The sequence below is a fragment of the Lissotriton helveticus genome, chromosome 12 (genome assembly GCF_964261635.1).
Source record: "Lissotriton helveticus chromosome 12, aLisHel1.1, whole genome shotgun sequence".
Lineage (NCBI taxonomy): Eukaryota > Metazoa > Chordata > Amphibia > Caudata > Salamandridae > Lissotriton > Lissotriton helveticus.
This window is the reverse complement of record NC_136073.1, coordinates 899,882,749-899,908,021: the sequence shown is the minus strand read 5'-3', so window position 1 is coordinate 899,908,021 and position 25,273 is coordinate 899,882,749. Positions and strand designations below refer to the sequence as shown.

Here is a 25,273-nt window from a genome sequence, read left to right as displayed (position 1 = left end):
TGTTCTGGATGCCCTGAATGAAAAACTCTTCGAGTTTAAAACACATGATGTTCTGATGGAAGGACACTGTCTCATTCAGGAAGTTCATACAGTTCTGTGGCACATTTAAATGTATGTATTGTATGAGTTCAGGAGCCAGGTGTTTAAGTTCAATAATGGAAAGTTTGGATATAGGATCAGGCCCCTGAACTTGTGAAGGTGATGCGGTCTGTAGGGAAGTCTCCTATGTGGTTGCCCCCAAGATGTAAGTTTGTAAACCACCAAATGGCGTGGCCACTCTAGAGTTATGGGAATCATTCTCGCTTTGTAGCTGCACTGTACGGATTCATAAAATTGAAGAAAGTGCGTAAAGAAACATCTCTGACCGGTCTATCAAAAGGTAGTTCCAGCACAACCTTTGCTGATAGTACTTGAAGACATATTTTTGGTATTTCTTGTTTCCTACGTCTGCAAAAAGGTCTAGCTGTGGAACCAATCACAATGGCACTTTGTAGAACTTAGACTTTTAGTTTTCACTGAAAATTAGGTGCTAAGTCAGTATGCCTCCGCATTCTGAACACCTGAGGGGTGAACAGCAGCAATCTGTAAGTCACTTGCTATGTGCCATTTCGATATCATTTGTGCTTCCTTAGGTCTTCCGCTTGCCTTGAACTTGAAGATGATCCATGTGATTATCCCAGAAGAAGTGTCTTTAATGATTGTCTGCAACAGAATTTCCTGATGAAAAGAAACAATGATATTGAGACCGTAAGCACCAAGGAAATGACTGAATCTCAGACTGAGATAGAAGGAGTCAGTCTTCCCACCTGCCAGTTAGTTGGTATCATTGTTCCACCAGGCACTGATGAAGAGGTCTCATGTGGCGTCTGGCAAGGGGAACATGCACATTTCTAGAAGTCCTGGATTCTAGCAGAGATGGTTTACAACAAGGGGTGGTGATGGACAGAGTCTCTGAATTAAGCAGAGTACTCTCACCCAGTCAAGAGATCAGGGCTAGATCCAACACCGTTTTTTAGCTCATTGCACCATCCCAGTTTCAGAACCTGGCTGTATGCAAATTAGTCTGTCCCTGGCCCAGTGCATCATGGGAACAGGGCAGACCAGACTACAAAAGCCAATTCTTACACTGGGAAGGAAACAAGCTTCCGGGGACCGGTTTCTGCCATTTCAGGCGTCTTCGGCCCGGCTTGCTTGAATCCTGATGGTGCAATGAGCAAGGGACTCACATCTGAGTATACCCTTCCACGCTTAGGGTGGACAAAATTATTTACAACAAGGGGTGGTGATGGACAGAGTCTCTGAATTAAGCAGAGTACTCTCACCCAGTCAAGAGATCAGGGCTAGATCCAACACCGTTTTTTAGCTCATTGCACCATCCCAGTTTCAGAACCTGGCTGTATGCAAATTAGTCTGTCCCTGGCCCAGTGCATCATGGGAACAGGGCAGACCAGACTACAAAAGCCAATTCTTACACTGGGAAGGAAACAAGCTTCCGGGGACCGGTTTCTGCCATTTCAGGCGTCTTCGGCCCGGCTTGCTTGAATCCTGATGGTGCAATGAGCAAGGGACTCACATCTGAGTATACCCTTCCACGCTTAGGGTGGACAAAATTATTTACAACAAGGGGTGGTGATGGACAGAGTCTCTGAATTAAGCAGAGTACTCTCACCCAGTCAAGAGATCAGGGCTAGATCCAACACCGTTTTTTAGCTCATTGCACCATCCCAGTTTCAGAACCTGGCTGTATGCAAATTAGTCTGTCCCTGGCCCAGTGCATCATGGGAACAGGGCAGACCAGACTACAAAAGCCAATTCTTACACTGGGAAGGAAACAAGCTTCCGGGGACCGGTTTCTGCCATTTCAGGCGTCTTCGGCCCGGCTTGCTTGAATCCTGATGGTGCAATGAGCAAGGGACTCACATCTGAGTATACCCTTCCACGCTTAGGGTGGACAAAATTATTTACAACAAGGGGTGGTGATGGACAGAGTCTCTGAATTAAGCAGAGTACTCTCACCCAGTCAAGAGATCAGGGCTAGATCCAACACCGTTTTTTAGCTCATTGCACCATCCCAGTTTCAGAACCTGGCTGTATGCAAATTAGTCTGTCCCTGGCCCAGTGCATCATGGGAACAGGGCAGACCAGACTACAAAAGCCAATTCTTACACTGGGAAGGAAACAAGCTTCCGGGGACCGGTTTCTGCCATTTCAGGCGTCTTCGGCCCGGCTTGCTTGAATCCTGATGGTGCAATGAGCAAGGGACTCACATCTGAGTATACCCTTCCACGCTTAGGGTGGACAAAATTATTTACAACAAGGGGTGGTGATGGACAGAGTCTCTGAATTAAGCAGAGTACTCTCACCCAGTCAAGAGATCAGGGCTAGATCCAACACCGTTTTTTAGCTCATTGCACCATCCCAGTTTCAGAACCTGGCTGTATGCAAATTAGTCTGTCCCTGGCCCAGTGCATCATGGGAACAGGGCAGACCAGACTACAAAAGCCAATTCTTACACTGGGAAGGAAACAAGCTTCCGGGGACCGGTTTCTGCCATTTCAGGCGTCTTCGGCCCGGCTTGCTTGAATCCTGATGGTGCAATGAGCAAGGGACTCACATCTGAGTATACCCTTCCACGCTTAGGGTGGACAAAATTATTTACAACAAGGGGTGGTGATGGACAGAGTCTCTGAATTAAGCAGAGTACTCTCACCCAGTCAAGAGATCAGGGCTAGATCCAACACCGTTTTTTAGCTCATTGCACCATCCCAGTTTCAGAACCTGGCTGTATGCAAATTAGTCTGTCCCTGGCCCAGTGCATCATGGGAACAGGGCAGACCAGACTACAAAAGCCAATTCTTACACTGGGAAGGAAACAAGCTTCCGGGGACCGGTTTCTGCCATTTCAGGCGTCTTCGGCCCGGCTTGCTTGAATCCTGATGGTGCAATGAGCAAGGGACTCACATCTGAGTATACCCTTCCACGCTTAGGGTGGACAAAATTATTTACAACAAGGGGTGGTGATGGACAGAGTCTCTGAATTAAGCAGAGTACTCTCACCCAGTCAAGAGATCAGGGCTAGATCCAACACCGTTTTTTAGCTCATTGCACCATCCCAGTTTCAGAACCTGGCTGTATGCAAATTAGTCTGTCCCTGGCCCAGTGCATCATGGGAACAGGGCAGACCAGACTACAAAAGCCAATTCTTACACTGGGAAGGAAACAAGCTTCCGGGGACCGGTTTCTGCCATTTCAGGCGTCTTCGGCCCGGCTTGCTTGAATCCTGATGGTGCAATGAGCAAGGGACTCACATCTGAGTATACCCTTCCACGCTTAGGGTGGACAAAATTATTTACAACAAGGGGTGGTGATGGACAGAGTCTCTGAATTAAGCAGAGTACTCTCACCCAGTCAAGAGATCAGGGCTAGATCCAACACCGTTTTTTAGCTCATTGCACCATCCCAGTTTCAGAACCTGGCTGTATGCAAATTAGTCTGTCCCTGGCCCAGTGCATCATGGGAACAGGGCAGACCAGACTACAAAAGCCAATTCTTACACTGGGAAGGAAACAAGCTTCCGGGGACCGGTTTCTGCCATTTCAGGCGTCTTCGGCCCGGCTTGCTTGAATCCTGATGGTGCAATGAGCAAGGGACTCACATCTGAGTATACCCTAGAGATGGTGTCTAGGGCGCCATTGTATGAGGAGTTTGTAAAAAATCATCTCATTTCAAAGGGATAGATGGCATTCTCTCTTCCAAAAGATGCACTCCTGTGGCGTGAGTGTCCAGAACTGTACCCAAGTAGTGGACTGACAGAACTGCAATGGCAGTTGACATGCAGCTTAATTTGGCACAAAATCTCTGAAACCATAAAAAATGCATGTGTGGACCCACCATGCATGGTGGTCGCCTTAGAGGCCTTTGAAAAAATCAGTAAGCAGATATCATCCAACCTAACTGCCGTGAGCAGAGCAAGTGGCCCCAAGGTTAAGCGATGGTTTGATGGGACCTGCTCTGCAACCCACAGGGAACTTTGCAGGCCCTTAAACTCAACCCAAGGGATGAGGTGCTGGTCAGGAGGAGGAGAAAGGCATATAAACTTGCTGTACAGAAGAGGAAGAAGAAGATATGAGAGCAGGTTTGGGAGGCTCTAGGCCAAGCAAGTGTTATGGCAAAAAGCTCCAAATTTTGGTCGGTGGTTAACAGACCTTTTTTTCCTGATGTGCCAAATTCCAACGTACATTTCATAATCCCAGCTAACCAGTGGGTACAGCACTTTGGACATATTTTTAGCAGCACTAACACAGGAGAATCTGGGGCTCATACGGACGGTGGGTCACCTAGTGTTCCCCTCCACTTCTGCATAGAGGAGGTTTATAAGGAAATCACCTCTACATCTAGGGGTAAGGCTCCTGGCCCCAATGGGGTTCCGGCAGATCTTTACAAGGCTGATCCCGAGGTTTGGGTCATGATTTTAACTCATGTTTTTAATCCAGCGTGCTTATGTGGTTTCATACCTTCATGGGCAATGGCAGTCATTCTCCGCATTTTTAAAAAAAGGAGCAAGGGATGATCCAGCATGCTACACACCGATTTTGCTTTTAGATTCTGCTGCTAAAATTATGGGCAAAGTGATACTGGAACGAATAACGGCATGGCTCGATCATTCCAACGTTATTTTTAATCTACAGTATGGTTTTAGGATGGGAAAAGGGACCTTGAATCAATGTCTTAATTTACACTTAGTGATCAGGAAATATACTATTGCTAAGAGGGGGTCTTTACACCTGGCTTTTATGGATCTGACTCAAGCCTTTGATTGTGTAAACAGGTCCAAGTTATGGCTGATTTTAAGTAATATGGGCGTGGATGCGGAGCTGGTGGATTTTTTATGTACTGCCCACAAAAACACAGTGGCCGAGATAGATACAATAGGGTACCAGGGATGTGAAGAGAGGCGTCCGACAGGGTTGCATCTTGGCCCCCCTGTTGTTCATGCTGTATATTAATAAGGTAATTTTTATCTCTAGTTGTATAGACATCCCCAGGGTCGGTGCCAAGATGATACCTGCGCTCATCTAAGCAGACAACACGGTTTTGCTTGCCAGAGCTGCTGTGGGTCTCCAATTACTCTTAGATAGTTTTATAGCTTTTATGGATTCCCTAGACCTGACCACTAATTTTATAAAATCACACACTATGTCCATAGGCCACAGATAGGCCTCATAGGCCAAATTTTACTGTAAGGGGGTTGAATTAACCAAAGTCCCGACCTTCCCTTATTTAGGGGTACTATTTGAAGAGAATGGATCCTGGCGTGCCCAAATAACACAAAAAGTTAACACCCTAACCAGAGCAGCGGGGCCACCTTGAACTTTGCCAAAAGACTAGGGTCAAAACCCTTTCCTGCCCTGCTGAATATTTATAAAGAAAAGTGCATCCCCATGGAAACCTATGGATGCGATGTCTGGTGCTATAAGGACGGAAAGGATATTCAGGGGGCAGAGAACAAGTTCTTGCATAAGCTTCTGGCTGTCCCGCCCACTAGCCTACCTTTTATATTACACGAAGAACTAGGTATGGGGTACATTTTGGACCGGATAGCGGTAGCCCCTTTGCGGCGCTGGCTGAGTATATGGGCTTGTCCCACCACTAACATAAACTAACTTATAATTACTTATTGTGTAACATTGGCGGGAGCAAAGTACATTCCCTGGCTAAAATATGTAATGGATCTGACAGAGTGGCTCGGCTGCCCTAACATGTACCTAAGACCCAAACCCTTGGCTAAATCCGCAGTCAGATTTATTAAACAACAGTTCCTGGTTAAATGCCAAGGGTTCAGGGAAGAAATCAAGTTGGCAAAATCCACTGTGAGAAGGTATGTTATACTCTCCCTGAGCAAAAGTCCAACCATATCTACTTATTGTTAACAATGACTTTCACCGCTTTGTATTAACTAGATTTTTGGTCCCTTGGTTTTGGGCAGTTCCCTAAGGTTTTGCAAAAGCTGGTACCCAAAAATCCTGCCCCTGTGACAACTTCTCAGAGCGAGATACCTTGAACATTATTTTCTTTTGTGATTTTTATCACTCTCTTCATAAAAGGTTCATACTCCCGCTGCTCAGAGGTTGCCATGTTGCTCAAGTTAGGCCTGCTCTATTGTATCTTCAAATGTTATCCTTTCCCATGGTCTGTCTCGGGGTTACAAGTTTTATAACAGAAGCCACCAGGCTTAGGAAAAAGTTGTTGTTATAATAGGCAGCCGGGCCCAGAGCCTACACTATGTCTGCATATGCACCTTTCGATATTTTGCCCTTACACTTGGTCTTTAGCACTCTGCACTTTATAAAATGTATTTCTGTGTTATTTTTTAAAAAAAACTCAATACTTGTATTTTTATTGACACAATGGATTTTTTTTAAATCCTTTTTAAATGACCAAGGTTTTTAAAATGTTACTCTATGTTGATGAAATGATTGCCTTTTTAATATGTTGGTTTTTATGGCTTTCAGTTGCCGAATAAAGCAAGTTTTGGCTTGACTTGACATAAAAAATTATGACTTCCTTTGACTTGATTAACCAGCAGACTTAATATCCAATCATCTAGATAGGGATAGCTTATCTGATGTTTTATCAGTTATGCAGCAACAACTGACATACATTTGGAAATATTTTTGGCACCAAGTTTAGTCCAAGTGGAAGAACTTTGTATTGGAAATGATTGTCACCCATTAGAAACCTTAGGACGTCTGATGTTTCCCTACAACTGGGATATGGAAGTAGGTGCCCTAAAGTTATAATACATAGATCCAGTGCCCTTGATGTAACTGTTGGTAAATCTGTTGTAACAAACATCCTGAATTTTACTTTTCTCGTGAATTTGTCGTGGCTTCTGAGATCAAGAATGGGTTTGAAATCCTGCTTTCAAACCAGAAATAAGGGGAATACATACCCTCACCTTTTTGGTGATGAGGAACCTCTTCCACTGCTTCTTTCTCCAGGATGGTGACAACTTCATTTCACAGTTGTTTTCGATAGTTTAGTACTGAGAGTATATCTTCATGGTGCAATAGGTGGACAAATGGAATGGAAATATATTTGTAAAGCGCAACATTCACCTCCAAGACCATCTTGGTTCTAATAACTGCTAGCAAACGTCAATAAAACTACAGGACCACTTAGCACAAAAGAATGTCTCCAAAGCCTTCCTAAAAAAGAAGTGGGAGGCCTTGCTTGTATCCCCTGTGTTAAGGAATTTCATAGTTGGGGACGAAACCTGTTGACGGAGCGAACCCTAACCTAGCCTTCTTTCTATGCTGGATGGCAAAAAGAAGCTTGTAATTGGATTTCAGGTTTCAGTCTGAATGATAGAGCCTAAAGCTGTAAGGACGAGGTGATTTTGCAAGACCACGGAAAACTCTTGAGCATGAGATACAGGGCTTAACACCTGGTTCTTTGTTCACTGACAGCCAATGGAGTACAATGAGTTGTTTTTCTTTCAAAATATTGTTGACAGGGCTGCCACTGGAGCAACAGCAAGAAAACGTAGCATAACCCTTGCCTCCAGGTGCTGACACTTAATAGTACACAATTGAAAGTTGAGTGTTAACTGACCTTCTTGATATGAACTACATAATTACTCTACATTTTCTCATCTCAACTTTGCCCATAAAGATTATTTTAAGTCAAATCAACAAAATATGTTTTACCCAATATACTTGTATGGCTATGTAGTATTCTAATGAGTATCAGTAAATAAAAGTTTGGACCCAAACAATTCTAATAAAATGGTTGTCACCTTTTTTTGGATATATGACATGATTTATGTGACTCTTCTATAAAACGTAAATGGCGTATAACTGGGAAATGGGTGGTGGTAAAGTAAACCGGCAACAGGTGCTACATTCAACTTCGTTAAAGATCTTGCCTCAAGAAAACATCAGATGTATGAAAATTGCCTCAGAAAACACGGTGCCAGTCAAAGCAACTATGGTTTGCATAATACCTATCACTGGAGGTTGGTTCCTCGTTTATACTCAAGCAGGCCGTGAGGTGCAGCCAGAAGTGGTGTGCCAATCCGCAAGTATCGCTGGTTGTTTTCTTACCTTTGAACTGAAGTACTCCTGGATCTACACTACGGGGAGAATTCAGGTGGTGGGAATCTGAGGAGAGAATGCCATGGAAACAGACCATGATTTTGGTGCAATACCAGTGAGAAAATCAGATTTAGACAAATATAGCTACTAAAAATCTTTTAATGAGCGTTCCACTGCGTACATTCATCATGCCTAGCCGTGACGAATATCTGAATAGTGCTTTGAACAAGCTTTCCAGTAAGCAGGCCATTGTGTGCACGGAAAAGCTTTCGGCAGCGACTTTGTACAAGTGTGTGACACTCTGACTGACCATGAAATAAATGCAATCATGAAGTATTACCTGACTTTCTTACTGGTATAAAAACATATAACATGTTTCATGTTAGATTACTTTTGTAGTACATACAAACACCCCGTGTCCCAAGGGAACAGCCTTAAAGTTAGGCGCCCAGAAGGAATCATACAGCCTAGTCTTGCTCGCTTCCCAGCGGCAGTGATCTGTGTCCCTTCTAACCAGTGACCATTCATTATTCACTTGGACCCTGGTAGGCCTTTGACTAAAGCTAAATACTTTTTGCTGAGGGGAGGATACCTTTAGGGCAATGTATTTATTATGATAAAGATACTCAACTGTAACAGTGCTTCACCAGATTGGGGATCTTCCTATTCATATTTCTTAATCCATATCATTCCTGGTGGTACAATAAATAACCCAAGAAACAGCTTAAGCTAGACACACATGTCCAATGTGTAGAAGTTCAAAGGACCCATCTTCAGTTTGAACCCTCATTTTATAATATTGGGCTATCACTACTATTGGTCCAAAAATCATGTAATTGCTTCACCAAAAAGTTATCTGCTGGAGCAATAGCGTGTTACACTTTTCTTAAGATTACATACAGGACATAAAATTGGCTCTGGGTACGTGCGGCATCCTTACACATGGGCTTCAGCTGGTTGATGAGCTCCTCCTTTGACCACTTGAGCCACTCCTTCCGGTCACTGTTGATGGAGCAGAGGATCGGCCCGCAGATCTTGCCGCAGTCCTCAATGGCTGGGACATTAAGGTAGTGGACTAACACAATGTCTGGATTCTGTACCATGGAAACAGAGAAGAGTCCGTGAAAAACAGTGACATACGAGGACATAACACACTAACAGCCTTCTCACTTAAGTATTATTTCTATTATGCTGCAAATGAGTTGTAACGAGATCCCTAATTTACCTGGGCAATACCAGTTAAGTAACGCTTATAGTCTCCGGTGCTTCATGTGTATTTTATCTAAGCAGTATTGGCATGTGGAGAAGGTATTGGGACTGTGGTCCCAGACGCAATCCAAGCATACTACCTCATCCCTAGACAGTACCTACCAACTGAGCTAATTCTGCTATTTTCTAGCAGTTCCTTTCTGTAGAACAAGTTACTTACCTTCGGTAACGATATATCTGTAAGAAACATTAGTTAGTTATAGATTCCTTACCTTAGAATTACCCCCGGGCATCAGACTGGATCCGGAAAGTTTTTTTGTTAGTAGTACCTCTGCGCGTGGAAAGGTGGCGTTGGGCGGCTCTGCGTCTGTCGTTGGCATCGTGGTCGCCGGGATGACGTCGTGACAGCTACTTAGATGCCGCCCTCGCACGCTGACGTCAGTACTGTACACGATTTTACGCACCAGAAACGTAGAACCATGCAAGACACTGACCACTAGTGCACAAAACTAGGGCCCTGAAAGGATATCCTTAACCCTAGAAAACAATTTGCAGTACGAGGAGGATGGGTGGGGTGGCAAGGAATCCATAAGAAACTAATGTTTCTTACTGATATATAGTTACCTAAGGTAAGTAACAGGGTCATCTGAAAGAAACACGTTAGTTATAGATTCCTAGAATAGATACCCCAGCAATACAAACCCCGGAGGTGGGTCTGCGAACCAAGATCACACCAGAAAGTCCTGGAGAACAGAACGGGCAAAGAAGCCATCTCTCCGGGCTTGACTATCAAGGCAGTAGTGTTTGGTAAATGTGTGCAACGAAGCCCACGCAGCAGCCTGACAGATGTCATTGAGAGGCACTCCTCGCCCCAAAGCAGTAGTTGCTGCCGTCGCCCTGGTGGAATGGGGGCGCAGCCCCACCGGAGGCTCCTTCTTTGCCAGAAAATAACAGGCTTTGATACACAAAACGACTCATTGGGAGATAGTCCGCTTGTGTACGGGCCGAGTTTTCTTGGTGCCCACGTAGCCAACAAAGAGCTGGTCATCCACCCGGAACTGTTTGGTGGAATCCAGATAAAAGGAGAGCCCACGTTTTGGGTCCAGACAGTGGAGCCTCTCCCCCTCTTTGGAAGGATGCGGAGGGCAAAGTGATGGTCTGCCCGATATGAAAGGCAGTGACGACCTTGGGCAGGAAGGATGGATGAGTCCTGAGAACCACCTTGTTTGGATGGACAGACAGGAAAAGAGGCTTGGAGGAAATGGCCTGGAGCTCACTCACTCTCCTGGAAGATGTGATGGCTACCAGGAATGCAGTTTTAAGCGTCAGAAGCCTTAAGGACAGTTGTGAAGCAGCTCAAAGGGAGCGCACATTAAATAAGTTAAGACTAGATTCAAGTCCCACTGAGGCATAACAAAGGGAATAGGAGGAAAGAGATTAGTTATGCCTTTTAAGAAACGATTAACAACCGGGGACTTGAAAAGAGAAGGCTGATCTGGAAGCCGAAGGAAGGCAGAGATGGCCGAACGATAGCCCTTGATAGTGCCCAGAGCAGAGCCATGCTGGGCTAAGAAAGGAGAAACAAGAGAACATCAGAAAGAGGGGCAGAAAGAGGATCCACAGCCTTTTCTGTGCACCATGCCACAAATTTGTTCCACCAGCAGGCGTATACCATCTTAGTGGAGGGACGCCTGGCAGTGAATATGCTACTTACCAGTATGCATCTATTCTTGGCATGTAGGGCTGCTAACATTCATATCTGATGCATAGATCGCCGCCTAGTGTTGGGTCCGGATGATTGCACATTGTTGTCCTGGAAGAGTCTTCGAAGTATCACGAGATAGGTGGCTCCTCCCCTGGACTACAGTGCGCATGGGCATCGACTCCATCCCCAGATTGTTTTTAGCCATTGTGGCAGAGATGGAGTGAAACAGTGTAAAGGATGTCCATGCTAATGATGAATATAGAGAGAGTATCTGCAGCCGCTACGGGTACCGGGGAGGAGGGCGGGCGATATGAATGTTAGCAGCCCTACATGCCAAGAACAGATGCATACTGGTAAGTAGCATATTCAGTTCGAGGCATGTGGGCTGCTAAATTCATATCTGATGCATAGAATACATAGCAGTCCATCCATTAACGGCGGTTGCCCGTGCCAGCTGCAGAAGCTTGAAAAAGTGTCTTGAGAACAGCCTGTCCTACAGCTGCTTGCTGTTTTGAATGCACATCCACACAGTAATGTTTGGTAAATGTGTGTGGTGTAGACCATGTGGCTGCTCTACAAATGTCCTCTAAGGGAATGTTCCCCAGGAAAGCCATGGAGGCCCCCAATTTGCGTGTGGAGTGCGCCCTTGGGGGTACTGTTAAAGTGCGTTTAGCCTTTTGATAACAGATTTGAATGCACTTAACAATCCATCTGGCTATTCCTGCTTTGGAAATGGGGTTGCCTTTGTGCTGTGCTGAGAAGGCAACAAAAAGTTGTTGTGTCTTTCTAAAGTGTTGTGTTCTGTCAATGTAGTACATTAGCGCCCTCCTAACGTCTAATGTATGAAGCATTCTTTCTGCTACTGTTTGTGGGTTTTGGAAGAATGCAGGCAGGTCAATAGTTTGGTTGAGATGAAACTGTGACACCACTTTAGGAAGGAATTTGGGGTTAGTGCGGAGCACCACCCTGTTGGCATGTATTTGTATGAAGGGCTCTTGGATTGTGAGCGCTTGCAGCTCACTAACACGTCTGAGCGAAGTAATAGCAATGAGAAAAGCCACCTTCCATGTGAGAAACTGAATCTCGCAGGAGTGCAGCGGCTCAAAAGGTGGGCCCATCAGCCTAGTGAGGACCACATTGAGGTTCCACACTGGAGCTGGCGGTGTTCTTGGAGGAATGACCCGCTTCAGTCCTCCTAGGAAGGCTTTAATGGCAGGCACTCTGAAAACAGAGAGGTGTTGCCTATTCTGGAGATAAGCCGCTATGGCGGATAAATGTATCCGAATGGAAGCGTACGCTAGATTGCATTTGTAAAGATGTAACAAATAGCAGATGATGTTAGGAATGGATGCATCTAGCGGGTTGATCTTGTTGTCTGCACAGTACATGACAAACCGCTTCCATTTAGCTGCATAGCAAGCTCGGGTAGTGGGCTTACGTGCCTCCCGGATGATGTCCATGCATTCCGGGGGCAGGTTGAGGTAGCCAAATTCTAAGACTTCAGGAGCCAGATCGCCAGATTGAGCTGTTGCGGATCTGGGTGCTGAATGTCGCCATGGTTCTGCGTCAAGAGCCGGGATGTGAGATGCAGCCTTTGATGCGGTACCACGGAAAGTTCTAGAAACGTGGTGTACCATGGTTGGCGTGCCCATGTTGGAGCAACCAGGATGAGAGTCATTGAGTGTTGCTTTAGCTTTCTTGCCACCAGCGGAATGAGAGGCGCTGGGGGAAAAGCGTACGCAAATTTGCCTGACCAGTTCATCCATATCGCATTCCCTTGCGATTCTGGGTGAGGGAACCTGGCGGCAAAGCTTTGGCATTTTGCGTTTTCCCTTGTGGCAAACAGGTCTATCTCTGGATGACCCCATTGCTGGAAGTACGGGTGGAGTACTGATGGATGTAACTCCCACTCGTGCATTTGATGGCTGTACCTGCTGAGCAGATCCGCCATCTGATTGTCCTTGCCCGGGAGGTGTTCTGCCATGAGGAAGATGTTCCTCTGAATGGCCCACTTCCACATGCTCTGAGCCAGATGAGACAGCTGTGGAGAGTGAGTACCTCCCTGCTTCTGGATGTAGTACATGGCTGTCATGTTGTCCGTCCGGATCAACACGACTTTGTTGCACAGATGTACTTTGAAGGACTTGAGCGCCATGAAGATTGCCATCAATTCTAGGTAGTTGATGTGCAACTTCTGCTGCTGGGTGGACCACAGTCCCTGCACAGTGTAGTGGAGCACATGGGCTCCCCACCCTTGGAGAGATGCGTCCGTTGTTAGGATTATCTGTGGCACTGGCTCTTGAAACGGTCGGCCCTTGCAAAGGTTGTGTGGATTCCACCAATGCAGAGAGTTGTATGCCCGACCGGTCACCAACACTAGGTCTGTTAGCTGTCCCTGAGCCTGTGTCCACTGATTTGCCAAGCATTCTTGGAGCAGGCGCATGTGCAGCCTCGCGTGCGGGACTATGAAGATGCAGGAGGCCATCATGCCTATCAACTGCATGAACACTCTCGCTGGGAGGGAGTGTTGTGGTCTGAATTTTTGGCACAGCGACTGAATGCTGTCGATTCTGACTGGGTTTGGCTGAGCCATAGCAGTCAGGGTGTTTATTGTCGCGCCCAGATACTGCCGCACATGGGCTGGTTGAAGGTGCGACTTCGGGTAGTTTAGCGAGAACCCCAGGCTGTGAAGGAGCTGAATAGTGTGGGACATGTCCGCGGCGCACTGTTGTTCCGACTTTGCTTGAACAAGCCAGTCGTCTAGGTACGGGTAGACATGTATGTTCTGTCTCCTGAGGTGCGCTGCCACTGTCGCCAGACACTTTGTAAACACTCTGGGGGCAGTAGTTACCCCGAAGGTCAGGACTTTGAACTGATAGTGCCTGTTTAGAATGGTAAACCTGAGGTATTTTCTGTGGGATGGGTGGAGTGGTATGTGGAAATAAGCATCCTTGAGGTCCAAGGTTGCTAGGAAGTCCCCTTGATTGAGCAGGGGAAGGATTTGTTGCAGTGTCAGCATGTGGAAGTGTTCTGACAGTATGTACATGTTGAGGGGACGTAGATCCAGAATAGGTCTGAGTGATCCGTCCTTCTTTGGGATGAGGAAGTATATATATATAGGGGGATTTATAGAGCGCATGGTGACGCCGACGGCGTGTCCCCGCGCTGAGATCCTAGTGCAGGCTGGAGGGGAGGGAGGAGAATCACTATTGGGAGTAGAGAAGTGTTTTCAGTTTAGCTCTAAAGGTGGCCTCTGAGGGTTCCAGGCGGAGCGCCACAGGGAGTTCATTCCAACTGGACGCTGCCAGGTACCTAAAGGACCTGCCACCCATCCTGGCTTTGGACACCTTAGGAATGGCCAGGCGTCGCGTGCCAGATGATCTGAGGGAACGCACAGGCTCATATTGTGTCAGAAGGTCTTGCAAGGGGAGAGGTGCCCTACCGTTGATGATCCGGTGGCACGTGCAGAGTGCTTTGAATTTCACCCTGTTTCTCACCGGGAGCCAGTGGAGTGCTTGAAGCGCGGATTTTGAGGCTGATCTTCTAGGCCGTCTGAGGACCAGCCGGGCTGCGGCATTTTGTAAGACCTGCAGACGATTTAAGTTCTTCTCGAGGGTCCCCAAGTAGAGCAGGTTGCCATAGTCCATTTTGGAGGTGACTAAGGCATGCACAAGTGTTTGGCGGGCTTTGATGGGAATGAACTCCAAGACCTTCCTAAGGATCTTGAGGGTCCCAAAGCATGAGCCGATCACACGGTTGACCTGAGGTCCGAAAGTGAGTTTAGAGTCGAACCAAACACCGAGATTCCTTGCCTCCTGGCATGGGACTGGTGTGGGTCCTAGGCAGGGTGGCCACCACTCTGATGTCCAGGCTGCTTGGTCTCCCCCCACCACCAGCACCTCAGTCTTGCCTCCGTTGAGCTTGAGACAGTTGGCAGACATCCAGGCAGCAAGATCTTGCATGCATGCTCTGAAGATGTCTGCCGACAGACCGGGCGCTCGCGATAGGGAGATGACGAGTTGTGTATCGTCAGCGTACGATACCATGCGCAGGCCGTGACTTTCCACTATAGTGGCAACCGGCGCAACATAAAGATTAAAAAGTGTCGGGCTCAGAGACGAGCCCTGCGGGACCCCCTGATCGAGGGCCACTCGCTCTGAGTAACAGTCACCCAGTCTGACTTGGAAACCACGTCCGGATAGAAACGACTGGATCCATTTTAGAGCTGCGCCTCCTACCCCTCCATTGTTCAGACACTGTAGCAGGATGGAATGAGCTACAGTGTCGAACGCGGCGCTCAGGTCTAATAGGATCAGGGCCATGGTGTGGCCCTCGTCAACACCCTGCCTGATGGTTTCGGTTGCCATGAGGAGAGCCGACTCCGTTGAGTGTCGGGGCCGGAATCCAAACTGGGTAGGGTGTAGGAGGCTCGTGTTCTCCACAAATTGCATTAATTGCAAGTTGGCCACCTTCTCTGCCACTTTGGAGAAGTAGGGTAGAAGGGAGATGGGACGCAGATTCTCCAGCTTATCGAAGCTGATATTGGGCTTCTTGCGGAGGGGAAGCACCACAGCTTGTTTCCATTCCATAGGCAAACTGCTGGAGTTAAAAGAAGTATCCAGCAGATGCCTAATGTATGGTTCGAGTGTCGTCAAGCTATCGCCCAACCGTTTGGGAGATGATGGGTCCCGTGGGGAACCTGACTTTACTGATTTACAAATTCTGATCAGGTCTTCTCCTGGTGGAGTGGAGAATTTAAGCAACACATTTTGTCCCTCATCCTCTCTGTCATGGATTTTAATCTCCCCTCCTGCCACCGGTAGGATAGGGAATGCTGAATAGATTTTGGAAACTTTGTCGCTGAAATACTCAGCAATGCGATTGCATGCTGTGACTGATCGGTCCTCTAGTTCTGTCGAGGACTGGGGGACAGCCAGGGATTTGTAGACACAGAATAATTCCTTGGCTGAATTTTCAGCATCCATAATTCTAGTGGCATAGTAGTCCGTTTTAGCTTTTTTGATTAGATTGTGGTATAGTCGTCTGTTAGTGAGATATTTTTCTCTTACTAGGCTGTCATAGGCTGACCGCCACTGCCTTTCTGCCCGTTTACAGTTCTTCTTGGCACTCCGTAGTTCCTTGTTGAACCAGGGTGCCGTTCTTTGTTTGCGACCATCCCCCTTTGAGTGGCCCAAGGGGGCCGTGAGGTCAAGGGCCGCAGTAATACGAGCGTTGAGCAGTTTGTTTGCCGTATCCGCGTCGTCACCCCCAGGGGGGGCCCTCTGCTATAAGGGCTTCGTTGAAGTCAGGTAAAGAGAACCTGGCCCAATTACGCCTGGGGTAGTTGAGGGGGGAGGGATCTAGCACCTTCTGTTTTGGGAGGGAGATTGCAAATGGTACCAGGAAATGATCGGTCCAGGGGAGAGGCACGGGGGGAAGCGTAGTGACATCCTCCCAGTTAGCAAACACTGGATCGAGCAGATGGTTGTGCTGATGAGTAGGGAGCTGACCCTTTAGCTCTAGTTGTAGGGCCTGGAGTTCTTGACAGGGAATAGACTCCTGTTCCTTCCTCCTCCACCGGTACGAGCTCGATTGCGCCTTTTTGCAGCATCACCAGTACTTCCTGCTGCAATAAGTGCAAGTGCTCTGCCGACATAGGACGGTGTTTTGGGGGAATGTTAGGGGGAGTGGATATCAACTCCAAACAGTAACCGTACTGGATAAGTTTTCTCACCCACCTGTCCGTGGTGATGGACGTCCAGACTGGCAGGAACTGCTGGAGTCTCCCCCCGACCGGAGTGGTATGGTCGGGGGGCAGTGACAGAGAGTCACTGTTTGTTGGCGGCAGAGGAGCGGGAGTTGTTGTTTCCTCTGCCTCTGCCCTTGGCACTGTTGCCTCTGTAACCCCCTCTACCCTGCTTGGGGTACGAGGATTGCGCACCACCCCTCGCATATTGTGTTTGTTGGCCCAATTGTCCTCTGGTAACACCACGTGCTCCTGAGCGACGAAAAGTGTTTCCCCTGAATTGTTGAGACTGAAGCGCCCCCATGGACTTAGCAGTCTCGTTGTCCTTTTTAATCTTTTCAAGGGTGGTGTCTACATCTGGACCAAACAGGGTGTCAGGATTGACGGGCTGGTTGAGGATTGTAGTTTGGATGTCAGGCTTAAACCCAGATATACGAAGCCAAGCTTGTCGCCTCAACATGACGCTAGTGTTAATCCCCCTAGCCGCTGTATCTGCCACATCAAGTGCACACTTTATTGCAGAGTTGGAGATAAGCTTTCCCTCTTGTATGAGTGTTTCGGCTGCTTCTTTAAACTCATCAGGTAGGTGTTGAAGGAGCTGTTCTAGGGTGTCGTAATGCGCCCTATCGTATCGTGCCAATAGTGCCTGCGTGTTTGCGATACGCCATACATTGGCAGCCTGCGCTGCCACCCTCTTGCCCGATGCCTCAAGCACTTTCGACTCCTTGTCTGGGGGAGGAGCTTCACCCGTTGTTTGGGAGTTTGCCCTCTTGCGGGCATTTGCGACCACCAACGAGTCCAGGGGCAACTGTCCTCGAATATATGCAGGATCTCCAGGTGCTGGCCTGTATTTTTTCTCGATACGTGGGTTCACCACCCTTGCCCTGGTAGGTTCCTTAAAGATCTCTGGGGCATGTTTAAAGACACCTTTAAGCATAGGAAGTATTTTAACTGTTCTCTCCGAGACGGAGAAAGTGTCAAATAAAGTCTTCTTCTACCGGGTCAGCATGCATGTCCACATTATGATTTGCTGCTGCCCGTTCGAGTAAAGCATTAAATGCAGCAGAATCCTCTGTTGGAGATGTACGTGCCCCAAAACCTTGTGGATCATGTACCACCTGATGCCCACTTTGGTCCCCAGCGTCGCCATATGAGTCCTGCTGAACATCAGGGTCATTGTCCACTGGGAAATTGTATTGGTCCTGCTGTTCATCATCATCCCCTCCTGATTGGTTGGGGGAAGGCGATGGACTCCTTCTCGGTGGAGGCAGAATAGGCTCTACAAGTAAAGGAACGTCTTGTGCCGGCCTCTTCTTCTTTAGTGGAATAACATACGATTCCAGTGGCTGGGAAGTGATTTTCCTTTTATAAAGGGTCAATTTTCCTGTGTGGGCATCGATACAATGCGCAGATTGCTCCTCAGAGGCAATATATGGATCCGAGAGGCCTTTTGGTGTTAATGTATCCAACGGTTTTGGCACCGACGTGGTTGCGAAGGCCTTTGGGGCCACTTTTGGTGGCAGAGTGTAAAGAAGCTTGCTTGAGGACTTCTGAGGTGTGTCCACCGATTTCGGAGCCGATGGCGTGGAAGCCGTGGACGATAATGCCTTTTCCTTTATACCTTTAAGGGAGTCAGTAACCTGCTTCGTAAAGGAGGCAGAGGGTTTCGGAACCGACGGCCGATCTTCGGAGTCGTCGGTGTTGTGTGTTGTCGACGGTATTGGCGTCGACGAATCTTCGGCCGCAATGCTTCGGGGCTCTGTTGAAGGTTTTGGCGCCGATGCTGTAGATCCCGCATCCTTGTGCTGATGCGTTGAGCTAGCGGCCTTTGGTTCGTGGCTTTTAGTCGACTTTGGGTCGGCCGTGCGTTTACCGGACGGCGCCGTAGCAGCGCCCGAAGGCGTCTCAAGAGGTTTAGGTGTCCGCGCCGGAGCCACCGAGGTCGACGTCTGGTAGACGGCCTTCTTGGAGGAGGGTTCTTTGTGTACCTTCTGCGGCGCTGTCGACTCAACAGCCTTCTTCGACTTTTGTGTGCCGGAGGCCGACGGAGTCGATGAAGGAGCAGGCTTTGTTATTTTTTGTAGGACGTCGGCCATCTTAGGTTTTGTCGAGTCCGTAGGTTTCGTTTTCGACTGAACGTCGGCCATCTTGTGTCCCGTAGGATCCGAAGGTTTCGGTTTCGGTTTTGAAACGGGCAATTGCGGCTCCGCTTGAGTGTCCGTGGCCGGGCCAGAAGGCGGGGCCGGGGAGAGCGGTGCATGGTCGTGGGTAAGGCCGAGTGGCGATCCCGTGACCTGAGCCTCAACAACGTAGACCTCGGGGCATAGCTCTTCCCCTGAGCTATCTTCCACGGCCCCATAAACTTCTTCGTCGTCCCCTACCTCCTCGAAGTATTCAAGGTCTGGGGCCTGTCCTCCGAATTATTCCTCTGGATCGGCCAGGACCTCCGTCGACGGTGGCGAAATCTGGAGATGATGGCTATCGCCTTCCTCGTCGGGGTCGCCGAAGATGTTGTCGGGTGCCGGGGTCGCTCGCTGGGCCTCAAGGCGCACCGCGCGCCGAAGCTTGAGCGTCTTCTTGGACCTGAACTTGGAGCAGGCCATGCAGTTTTCTTCGTTGTGGTCCGGCGAAAGGCACTTATTACAGACCGGATGCACATCGATGTGTGGATATTTGGATCCACAGACGGGGCAGAACTTGAACGGGCTCCGCTCCATGTTAAGTTCGTCGAATCTTGCTGCGACGAGAAGGCCTCGATGTCCGAGGAGTTAGTCGACTCCGGAGATATCCGGCTTAGAGAGCCGGGCGACGCTCGAGACCGTACGCAAACAATACCGACGCAGGTAACGAAGGCCTTTTGGCCTTAAGATGAAAGTTTATCGGTTCCGACACGGAGACGTCGAAACCACATCCGAACCCAATGGCGGAAAAAAACAATCTGGGGATGGAGTCGATGCCCATGCGCACTGTAGTCCAGGGGAGGAGCCACCTATCTCGTGATACTTCGAAGACTCTTCCAGGACAACAATGTGCAATCATCCGGACCCAACACTAGGCGGCGATCTATGCATCAGATATGAATTTAGCAGCCCACATGCCTCGAACCCAAGATTACCTCACAAACTTCGGGAGGCAGGTCAAATGAGGTCAACTGCAGCCGCTCAATCTCCATGCAAGGAGGCAGAGACTGGACAGGTTTCGGGTGGAGGACCATCCCCTGTTGCTGCGACAGAAGATCCTTCCCAAAGAGGGAGAATCGATGGCGATGTTGAGAAGCGGGATACCAGACTCTTCGTGCCCAATCCGGAGCCACAAGGATGACTTGAACCCAGTCGCGCCTGATCTTCTTCAGCACTCTGGGCAGAAGTGGTATAGGCAGGAAGGCATACAACAGACTGCAACTCCACTCGTGACGAAAAGCGTCGCATAGCGAGTGCCGCCTTTGGAATTCCAATGCGCAGAATTGCTGACATTGCGCGTTCTCTTCAGTGGCAAATAGCTCTAACCAAGGCTCTCCCCACAGTTGAAAGAGACTTGCACCACCTCCGAGTGAAGACGCCATTTGTGATCCATCAGGCACCTGCAGCTGAGTTCGTCCGCCCTGGCGTTCAAGTAGCAGTGGTGTTGTCCATGAACACCTGCACTACTATTCCCTGGACAGAGGGAAGGAATGCCTTCAGTTCAAGACGGATCGCCCGGAGCTCCAGAAGGTTGATATGGAACCCAGACTCCGCCGGAGACAAGACCTCTGATCTCCGCTTCTCCCATGTAGCCACCCCATCCTAGAAGGAATGAGTCTGTCACCACTGTGTGCTCTGGTTGGGGAAGGGAGAGGGATCAGCCGTTTACCCAATCCTGGTTCGTGAGCCACCACTGCAATTGTCATGCAGTCCCCTCCGAGATCTGGACGCAATCGGACAGATTTCCCTGATGCTGCGCCCAATGGAACTTCAGGTCCCAATGCAGAGCCCGCGTATGCCACCTGGCATGATCGACCAGCAGGATGCAGGAGGCCATGAGGCACAGCAGCCTCAGGGTCATCCTGATCGAAACCCGGGATAGAGGCTGAAAGATCGGAATAATAGCCCGAATGTCCCGGACTCACTGTTCGAGGATAAACCCGAAACCACGTCATGTCCAGAACTGCCCGACAAAAAAGAGCTTCTGAGAGAGAATCAGGTGTGACTTCTGGCACATTGATGGAGATCCCCACCAAATGCAGGAGGTTTGCCGTAGTCTGGAGGTGGGAGACGACTGCCTGGGACGAGCCCGCCTTCAACAGCCAGTCGTCGAGATAGGGGAAGACTGAAACCCCCGACCTGCGCAGATGAGCTGCGACCACCGCCATCACTTTCGTAAGGCCAAAGGGGAGCACGGTAAACTGAAAGTGCTCGTGGCCTACCGTAAAACGCAGGTAACGCCGGTAGACCGGCAGGACGAGAATGTGAAAAGAAGCATTCTGCAAGCCCAATGCTACCATCTAGTCTCCAGGGTTGAGTGCAGACAAGACCTGAGCGAGCTCAACATCTTGAACTTCTTCTGGAGGAAGCGGTTGACATTCCTGAGATCCAAGATAGGATGCAGGTCCTTGTCCTTCTTGGGAACCAGAAAATAGTGGGAGTAACAACCACGCCCTACTTTTGGGACCGGAACGCGCTCGATGGCTCCCTTGGCCAAGAGAGCCGCTACTTCCTGTTGGAGAAGGCCTAGGTGATCCTCCGATATGTGGTGGTATTGAGGTGCCATGGCTGGAGGGGTAGTCTCGAAGGGGAGGGAGTAGCCCCTTCGGAGTATTAGCAAACCCCACATGTCTGACGTGATGGTGCGCCTGTGGGGGAGTTGATGGCGTATCCTGCAGCCCACTGATGTTTGATGGCCCTGAAAAGTCAGACTAGGAAGGTTTGAAGGCTGCTGCAGGGGAGAAGCGGTGGTTCCCATGTCCCGGCCTCGCGAAGATTGGGAAACTTGCTGCAGCCTGGGGCTCTGGGCGGGAGGTAGTGCGGCACCTTTTCTGTAGCCACGAAAGGGGCGAAAAGCAGATTGTGCAGGGCGGCTGGAGAGGCCCAAGGACTTGGGCGTAGCCCGTGAGTCCTTGAAACGCTCTAGAGCGTTGTTCGCTTTGTAGCAAAAAGGCAACGGCCATCAAAGGGCAAGTCCATTAGGGTATTCTGGACATCCCCCAAAAGGGAAATGCTACTTACCAATATGCATCTGTTCTTGGCATGTAGAGCTGCAGATCACTACACTTTTGCATTAGATCGCCACCTGGTGTTGGGCTCGGTTGAGTGCATGCTGTTGTCGTCTTGGAAGCAGTCTTTTGTAGTCACGAGATAGGTGACTCCTCCCTTGGACGATAGTGCGCATGGGCATCGGCTCCATCCTTAGATTGTTTTTCGCCATGATGGGAAATGATGGAGTTAGTAGAAGTAAAGAAAAAGATGTCCATGCGTGTGCATCTAAGTAAGATAAAACTGGAACAGATACAAGTCCCGGGGAGGCGGGAGGGAGTGTAGTGATCTGCAGCTCTACATGCCAAGAACAGATGCATACTGGTAAGTAGCATTTTCCGTTCGAGGCAAATGAGCTGCAGATACTACACTTTTGCATCGATTGTGCAGCAGTGTCTCCTCTAGAGGTGGTCACCTGTATCTGTTGCAGTTGTTTGAAAAAGAGGTTTAAGGACAGCTTGGCCCACTGCAGATTGCTGCTTGGCTTGCACATCAACACAGTAGTGTTTAGTGAAGGTGTACATTGTAGACCATGTTGCTGCCTTGCATATGTCTTCTAGGGGGGTGTTCCCTAAGAAAGCCATAGAGGCTCCTAGCTTGCATGTGGAGTGCGCTCTAGGAGGAACTGTTAATGTACGTTTCGCTTTCTGATAGCATACTTGTATACATTTTACAATCCACCTTGCAATTCCACCCTTAGAGATGGGGTTGCTTTTATGAGGTGGAGAGAAAGATTCAAACAATTGTTTTGTTTTTCGAAAATAATTAGTCCTATATATGTAGTAGAGAGGAGCTCTTTTAACATCTAGTGTGTGTAGAGCTCTTTCTACTACAGAGTCAGGGTTTTGGAAAAACACAGATAACTCTACAGATTGGTTTAAATGAAAATGAGTAATGACTTTTGGAAGAAATTTAGGATTAGTTCTTAGAACCACTTTGTTACGATGTAGTTGTAAAATAGGTTCTTGTATTATGAAAGCTTGTTTCGCACTTACACTTCTAAGAGAGGTAATAGCTATAAGGAAAGCTGTTTTCCATGTGAGGAATTGCAGTTCACATTCGTGTAAAGGTTCAAAAGGGGGTCCCATGAACCTTGTAAGAACCACGTTTAGGTTCCACACTGGAGAAGGTGGTAACCTGGGTGGAATTATTCTTTTTAATCCTTCCATAAATGCTTGAATTGCAGGTACTCTAAAAAGAGACAGATGGTGTCTGTTTTGAAAATATGCTGCAATTGCTGCAAGGTGCAGGCGTATGGAAGAATATGCTAAGTTACACCTTTGTAAATGTAAAAGGTAGCAAATGATATTTTGGATAGAAGCATCCAGGGGATCAATTTGGTTATTGTTGCAATACATGGCAAATCTCTTCCATTTAGCAGCATAACAAGCTCTGGTAGTAGGTCTCCTGGCCTCTTTAATGATGTTCATACAGTCTGGAGGTAGGTTAAGATAACCAAACTCTAAGACTTCAGGAGCCAGATTGCCAGATTCAGTTGATTTGGGTCTGGATGTCGGACGTCTCCATGGTTCTGTGTTAGCAGGGATGGAGTAAGTCGTAACTTTTGGTGTGGAACTAGAGAGAGTTCTAACAGTGTGGTGAACCATAGTTGGCGTGCCCATGTGGGAGCTACCAGGATTAATTTGAGAGACTGTTGTCTGAGCTTGCGTACTACTAATGGTATTAGTGGTAGTGGCGGAAAAGCGTACGCAAATCTGCCTGACCAGTTCATCCATATCGCATTTCCCTTGGACAGCGGGTGTGGAAACCTGGCGGCGAAGGTTGGGCATTTTGCGTTTTCGTGTGTGACGAACAGATCTATGTCTGGATGACCCCACTTGTGAAAAAATGGTTGAAGAACTTGCGGATGTAGTTCCCATTCGTGAATTTGTTCTGTCTGCCGAGTCAACAGATCTGCTATCTGATTGTGAACTCCTGGAAGGTGCTCTGCCAGCAGATATATATTTTGTGGAATGGCCCATCTCCAAATGCTCTGTGCAAGCTGGGACAGTTGTAGAGAGTGTATCCCCCCATCCTCCCCGTTTTTGTATATAATACATAGCTGTCATGTTGTCCGTCCGGATGAATACAACTTTGTTTTGTACTTGCACTTGGAATGTTTTGAGTGCTAAGAATATTGCTAGCAGCTCTAGATGGTTGATATGGAACAATTTCTGTTGAATGTTCCATTGTCCTTGAGTTGTATGATGTAGGAGATGGGCTCCCCATCCTGTGAGAGATGCGTCTGCTGTGAGAACAGGTTCGAGGAACGGCCGTCAAGTTTTTGGTGTTCCACCACTGCAGAGAGTGATGTGTGCGGCTGTCTACCAACACCATGTCTGTTAGTTGCCCTTGAGCCTGGTTCCAATGTTGTGTTAAACATTCCTGTAACGGACGCATCTGCAGTCTTGCATATGGTACTATGAAGATGCAAGATGCCATCATGCCTATTAGTCTTATGAACACTCTGGCTTGCAGAGCTTGTTGATGTTGGAAGACTGTGACTAAGGCTTGAATGCTCTGTATCCTTGCTGGACTGGGATACGCTACAGCTGTAGGCGTGTTTATTGTAGCCCCTAGATACTGATGTATATGAGAGGGCTGCATGTGTGACTTGGTGTAGTTGATTGCGAACCCTAAGTCGTGCAATGTTTGAATTGTCTGATGTGTGTGTTGGATACACTGATCGAATGACTTGGCTTTTATGAGCCAATCGTCTAGATAAGGGAAGACATGTATTGTTGTCTCCTGAGATGTGCTGCTACTACTGCTAGGCACTTTGTGAATACTCTTGGTGCTGTTGTAACTCCAAATGGAATACAAACCTTAGATACTTCCTGTGACCAGGATGTATCGGAATGTGGAAGTAGGCGTCCTTTAAATCTTTAAATCTAGTGTTGTAAGGAAATCACCTTGTTGCAGCAGTGGAAGCACTTGTTGTAAAGTGATCATATGAAAATGATCTGATTGCATGTAATGATTGAGGGGCCTGAGGTCGAGAATTGGTCTTAGTGTCCCTCCTTTGTTGGTGTTGTAAAGGAACTAGTTCTATTGCGTCAGGAAGATTAGCAGCTTCCTTACCCACGATGCCCTGGCTCACTTTGTACTGGGCTTAGTAGTGTCTCGCTTAGATAATGCGAATTCCCTTTACATTGGGATTCCTCTTTACCAGTCCCACCAACTCCAACTCGCCCAAAACCAGGCTGCCAGATTGATATTCCGGCAGCCGAAGTATTGCTCTGTGAAACTGCTCCTGAAAAGCCTACACTGGCTCCCGATAGTCCAGCGC

General features: G+C 48.2%; 1 protein-coding gene across 7 annotated transcripts in view; it reads right to left on the bottom strand.

The window, feature by feature from the left end:
• The window catches only part of CAMTA2 (calmodulin binding transcription activator 2), an 809,661-nt gene that overhangs the window by 498,323 nt on the left and 286,065 nt on the right, over positions 1–25,273 (bottom strand). For 4 of the 7 annotated variants that reach the window (XM_078668358.1, XM_078668359.1, XM_078668362.1 and 1 more), the window contains exons 7-8: positions 9,037–9,190; positions 8,106–8,162 (exon numbers count right to left, since the gene is read on the bottom strand). In XM_078668358.1, coding sequence (XP_078524484.1) covers positions 8,106–8,162; positions 9,037–9,190 — 211 coding nt within the window. The remainder of the gene's footprint in view (positions 1–8,105; positions 8,163–9,036; positions 9,191–25,273) is intronic. The other 3 variants (XM_078668360.1, XM_078668361.1, XM_078668364.1) reach the window with 1 other exon arrangement.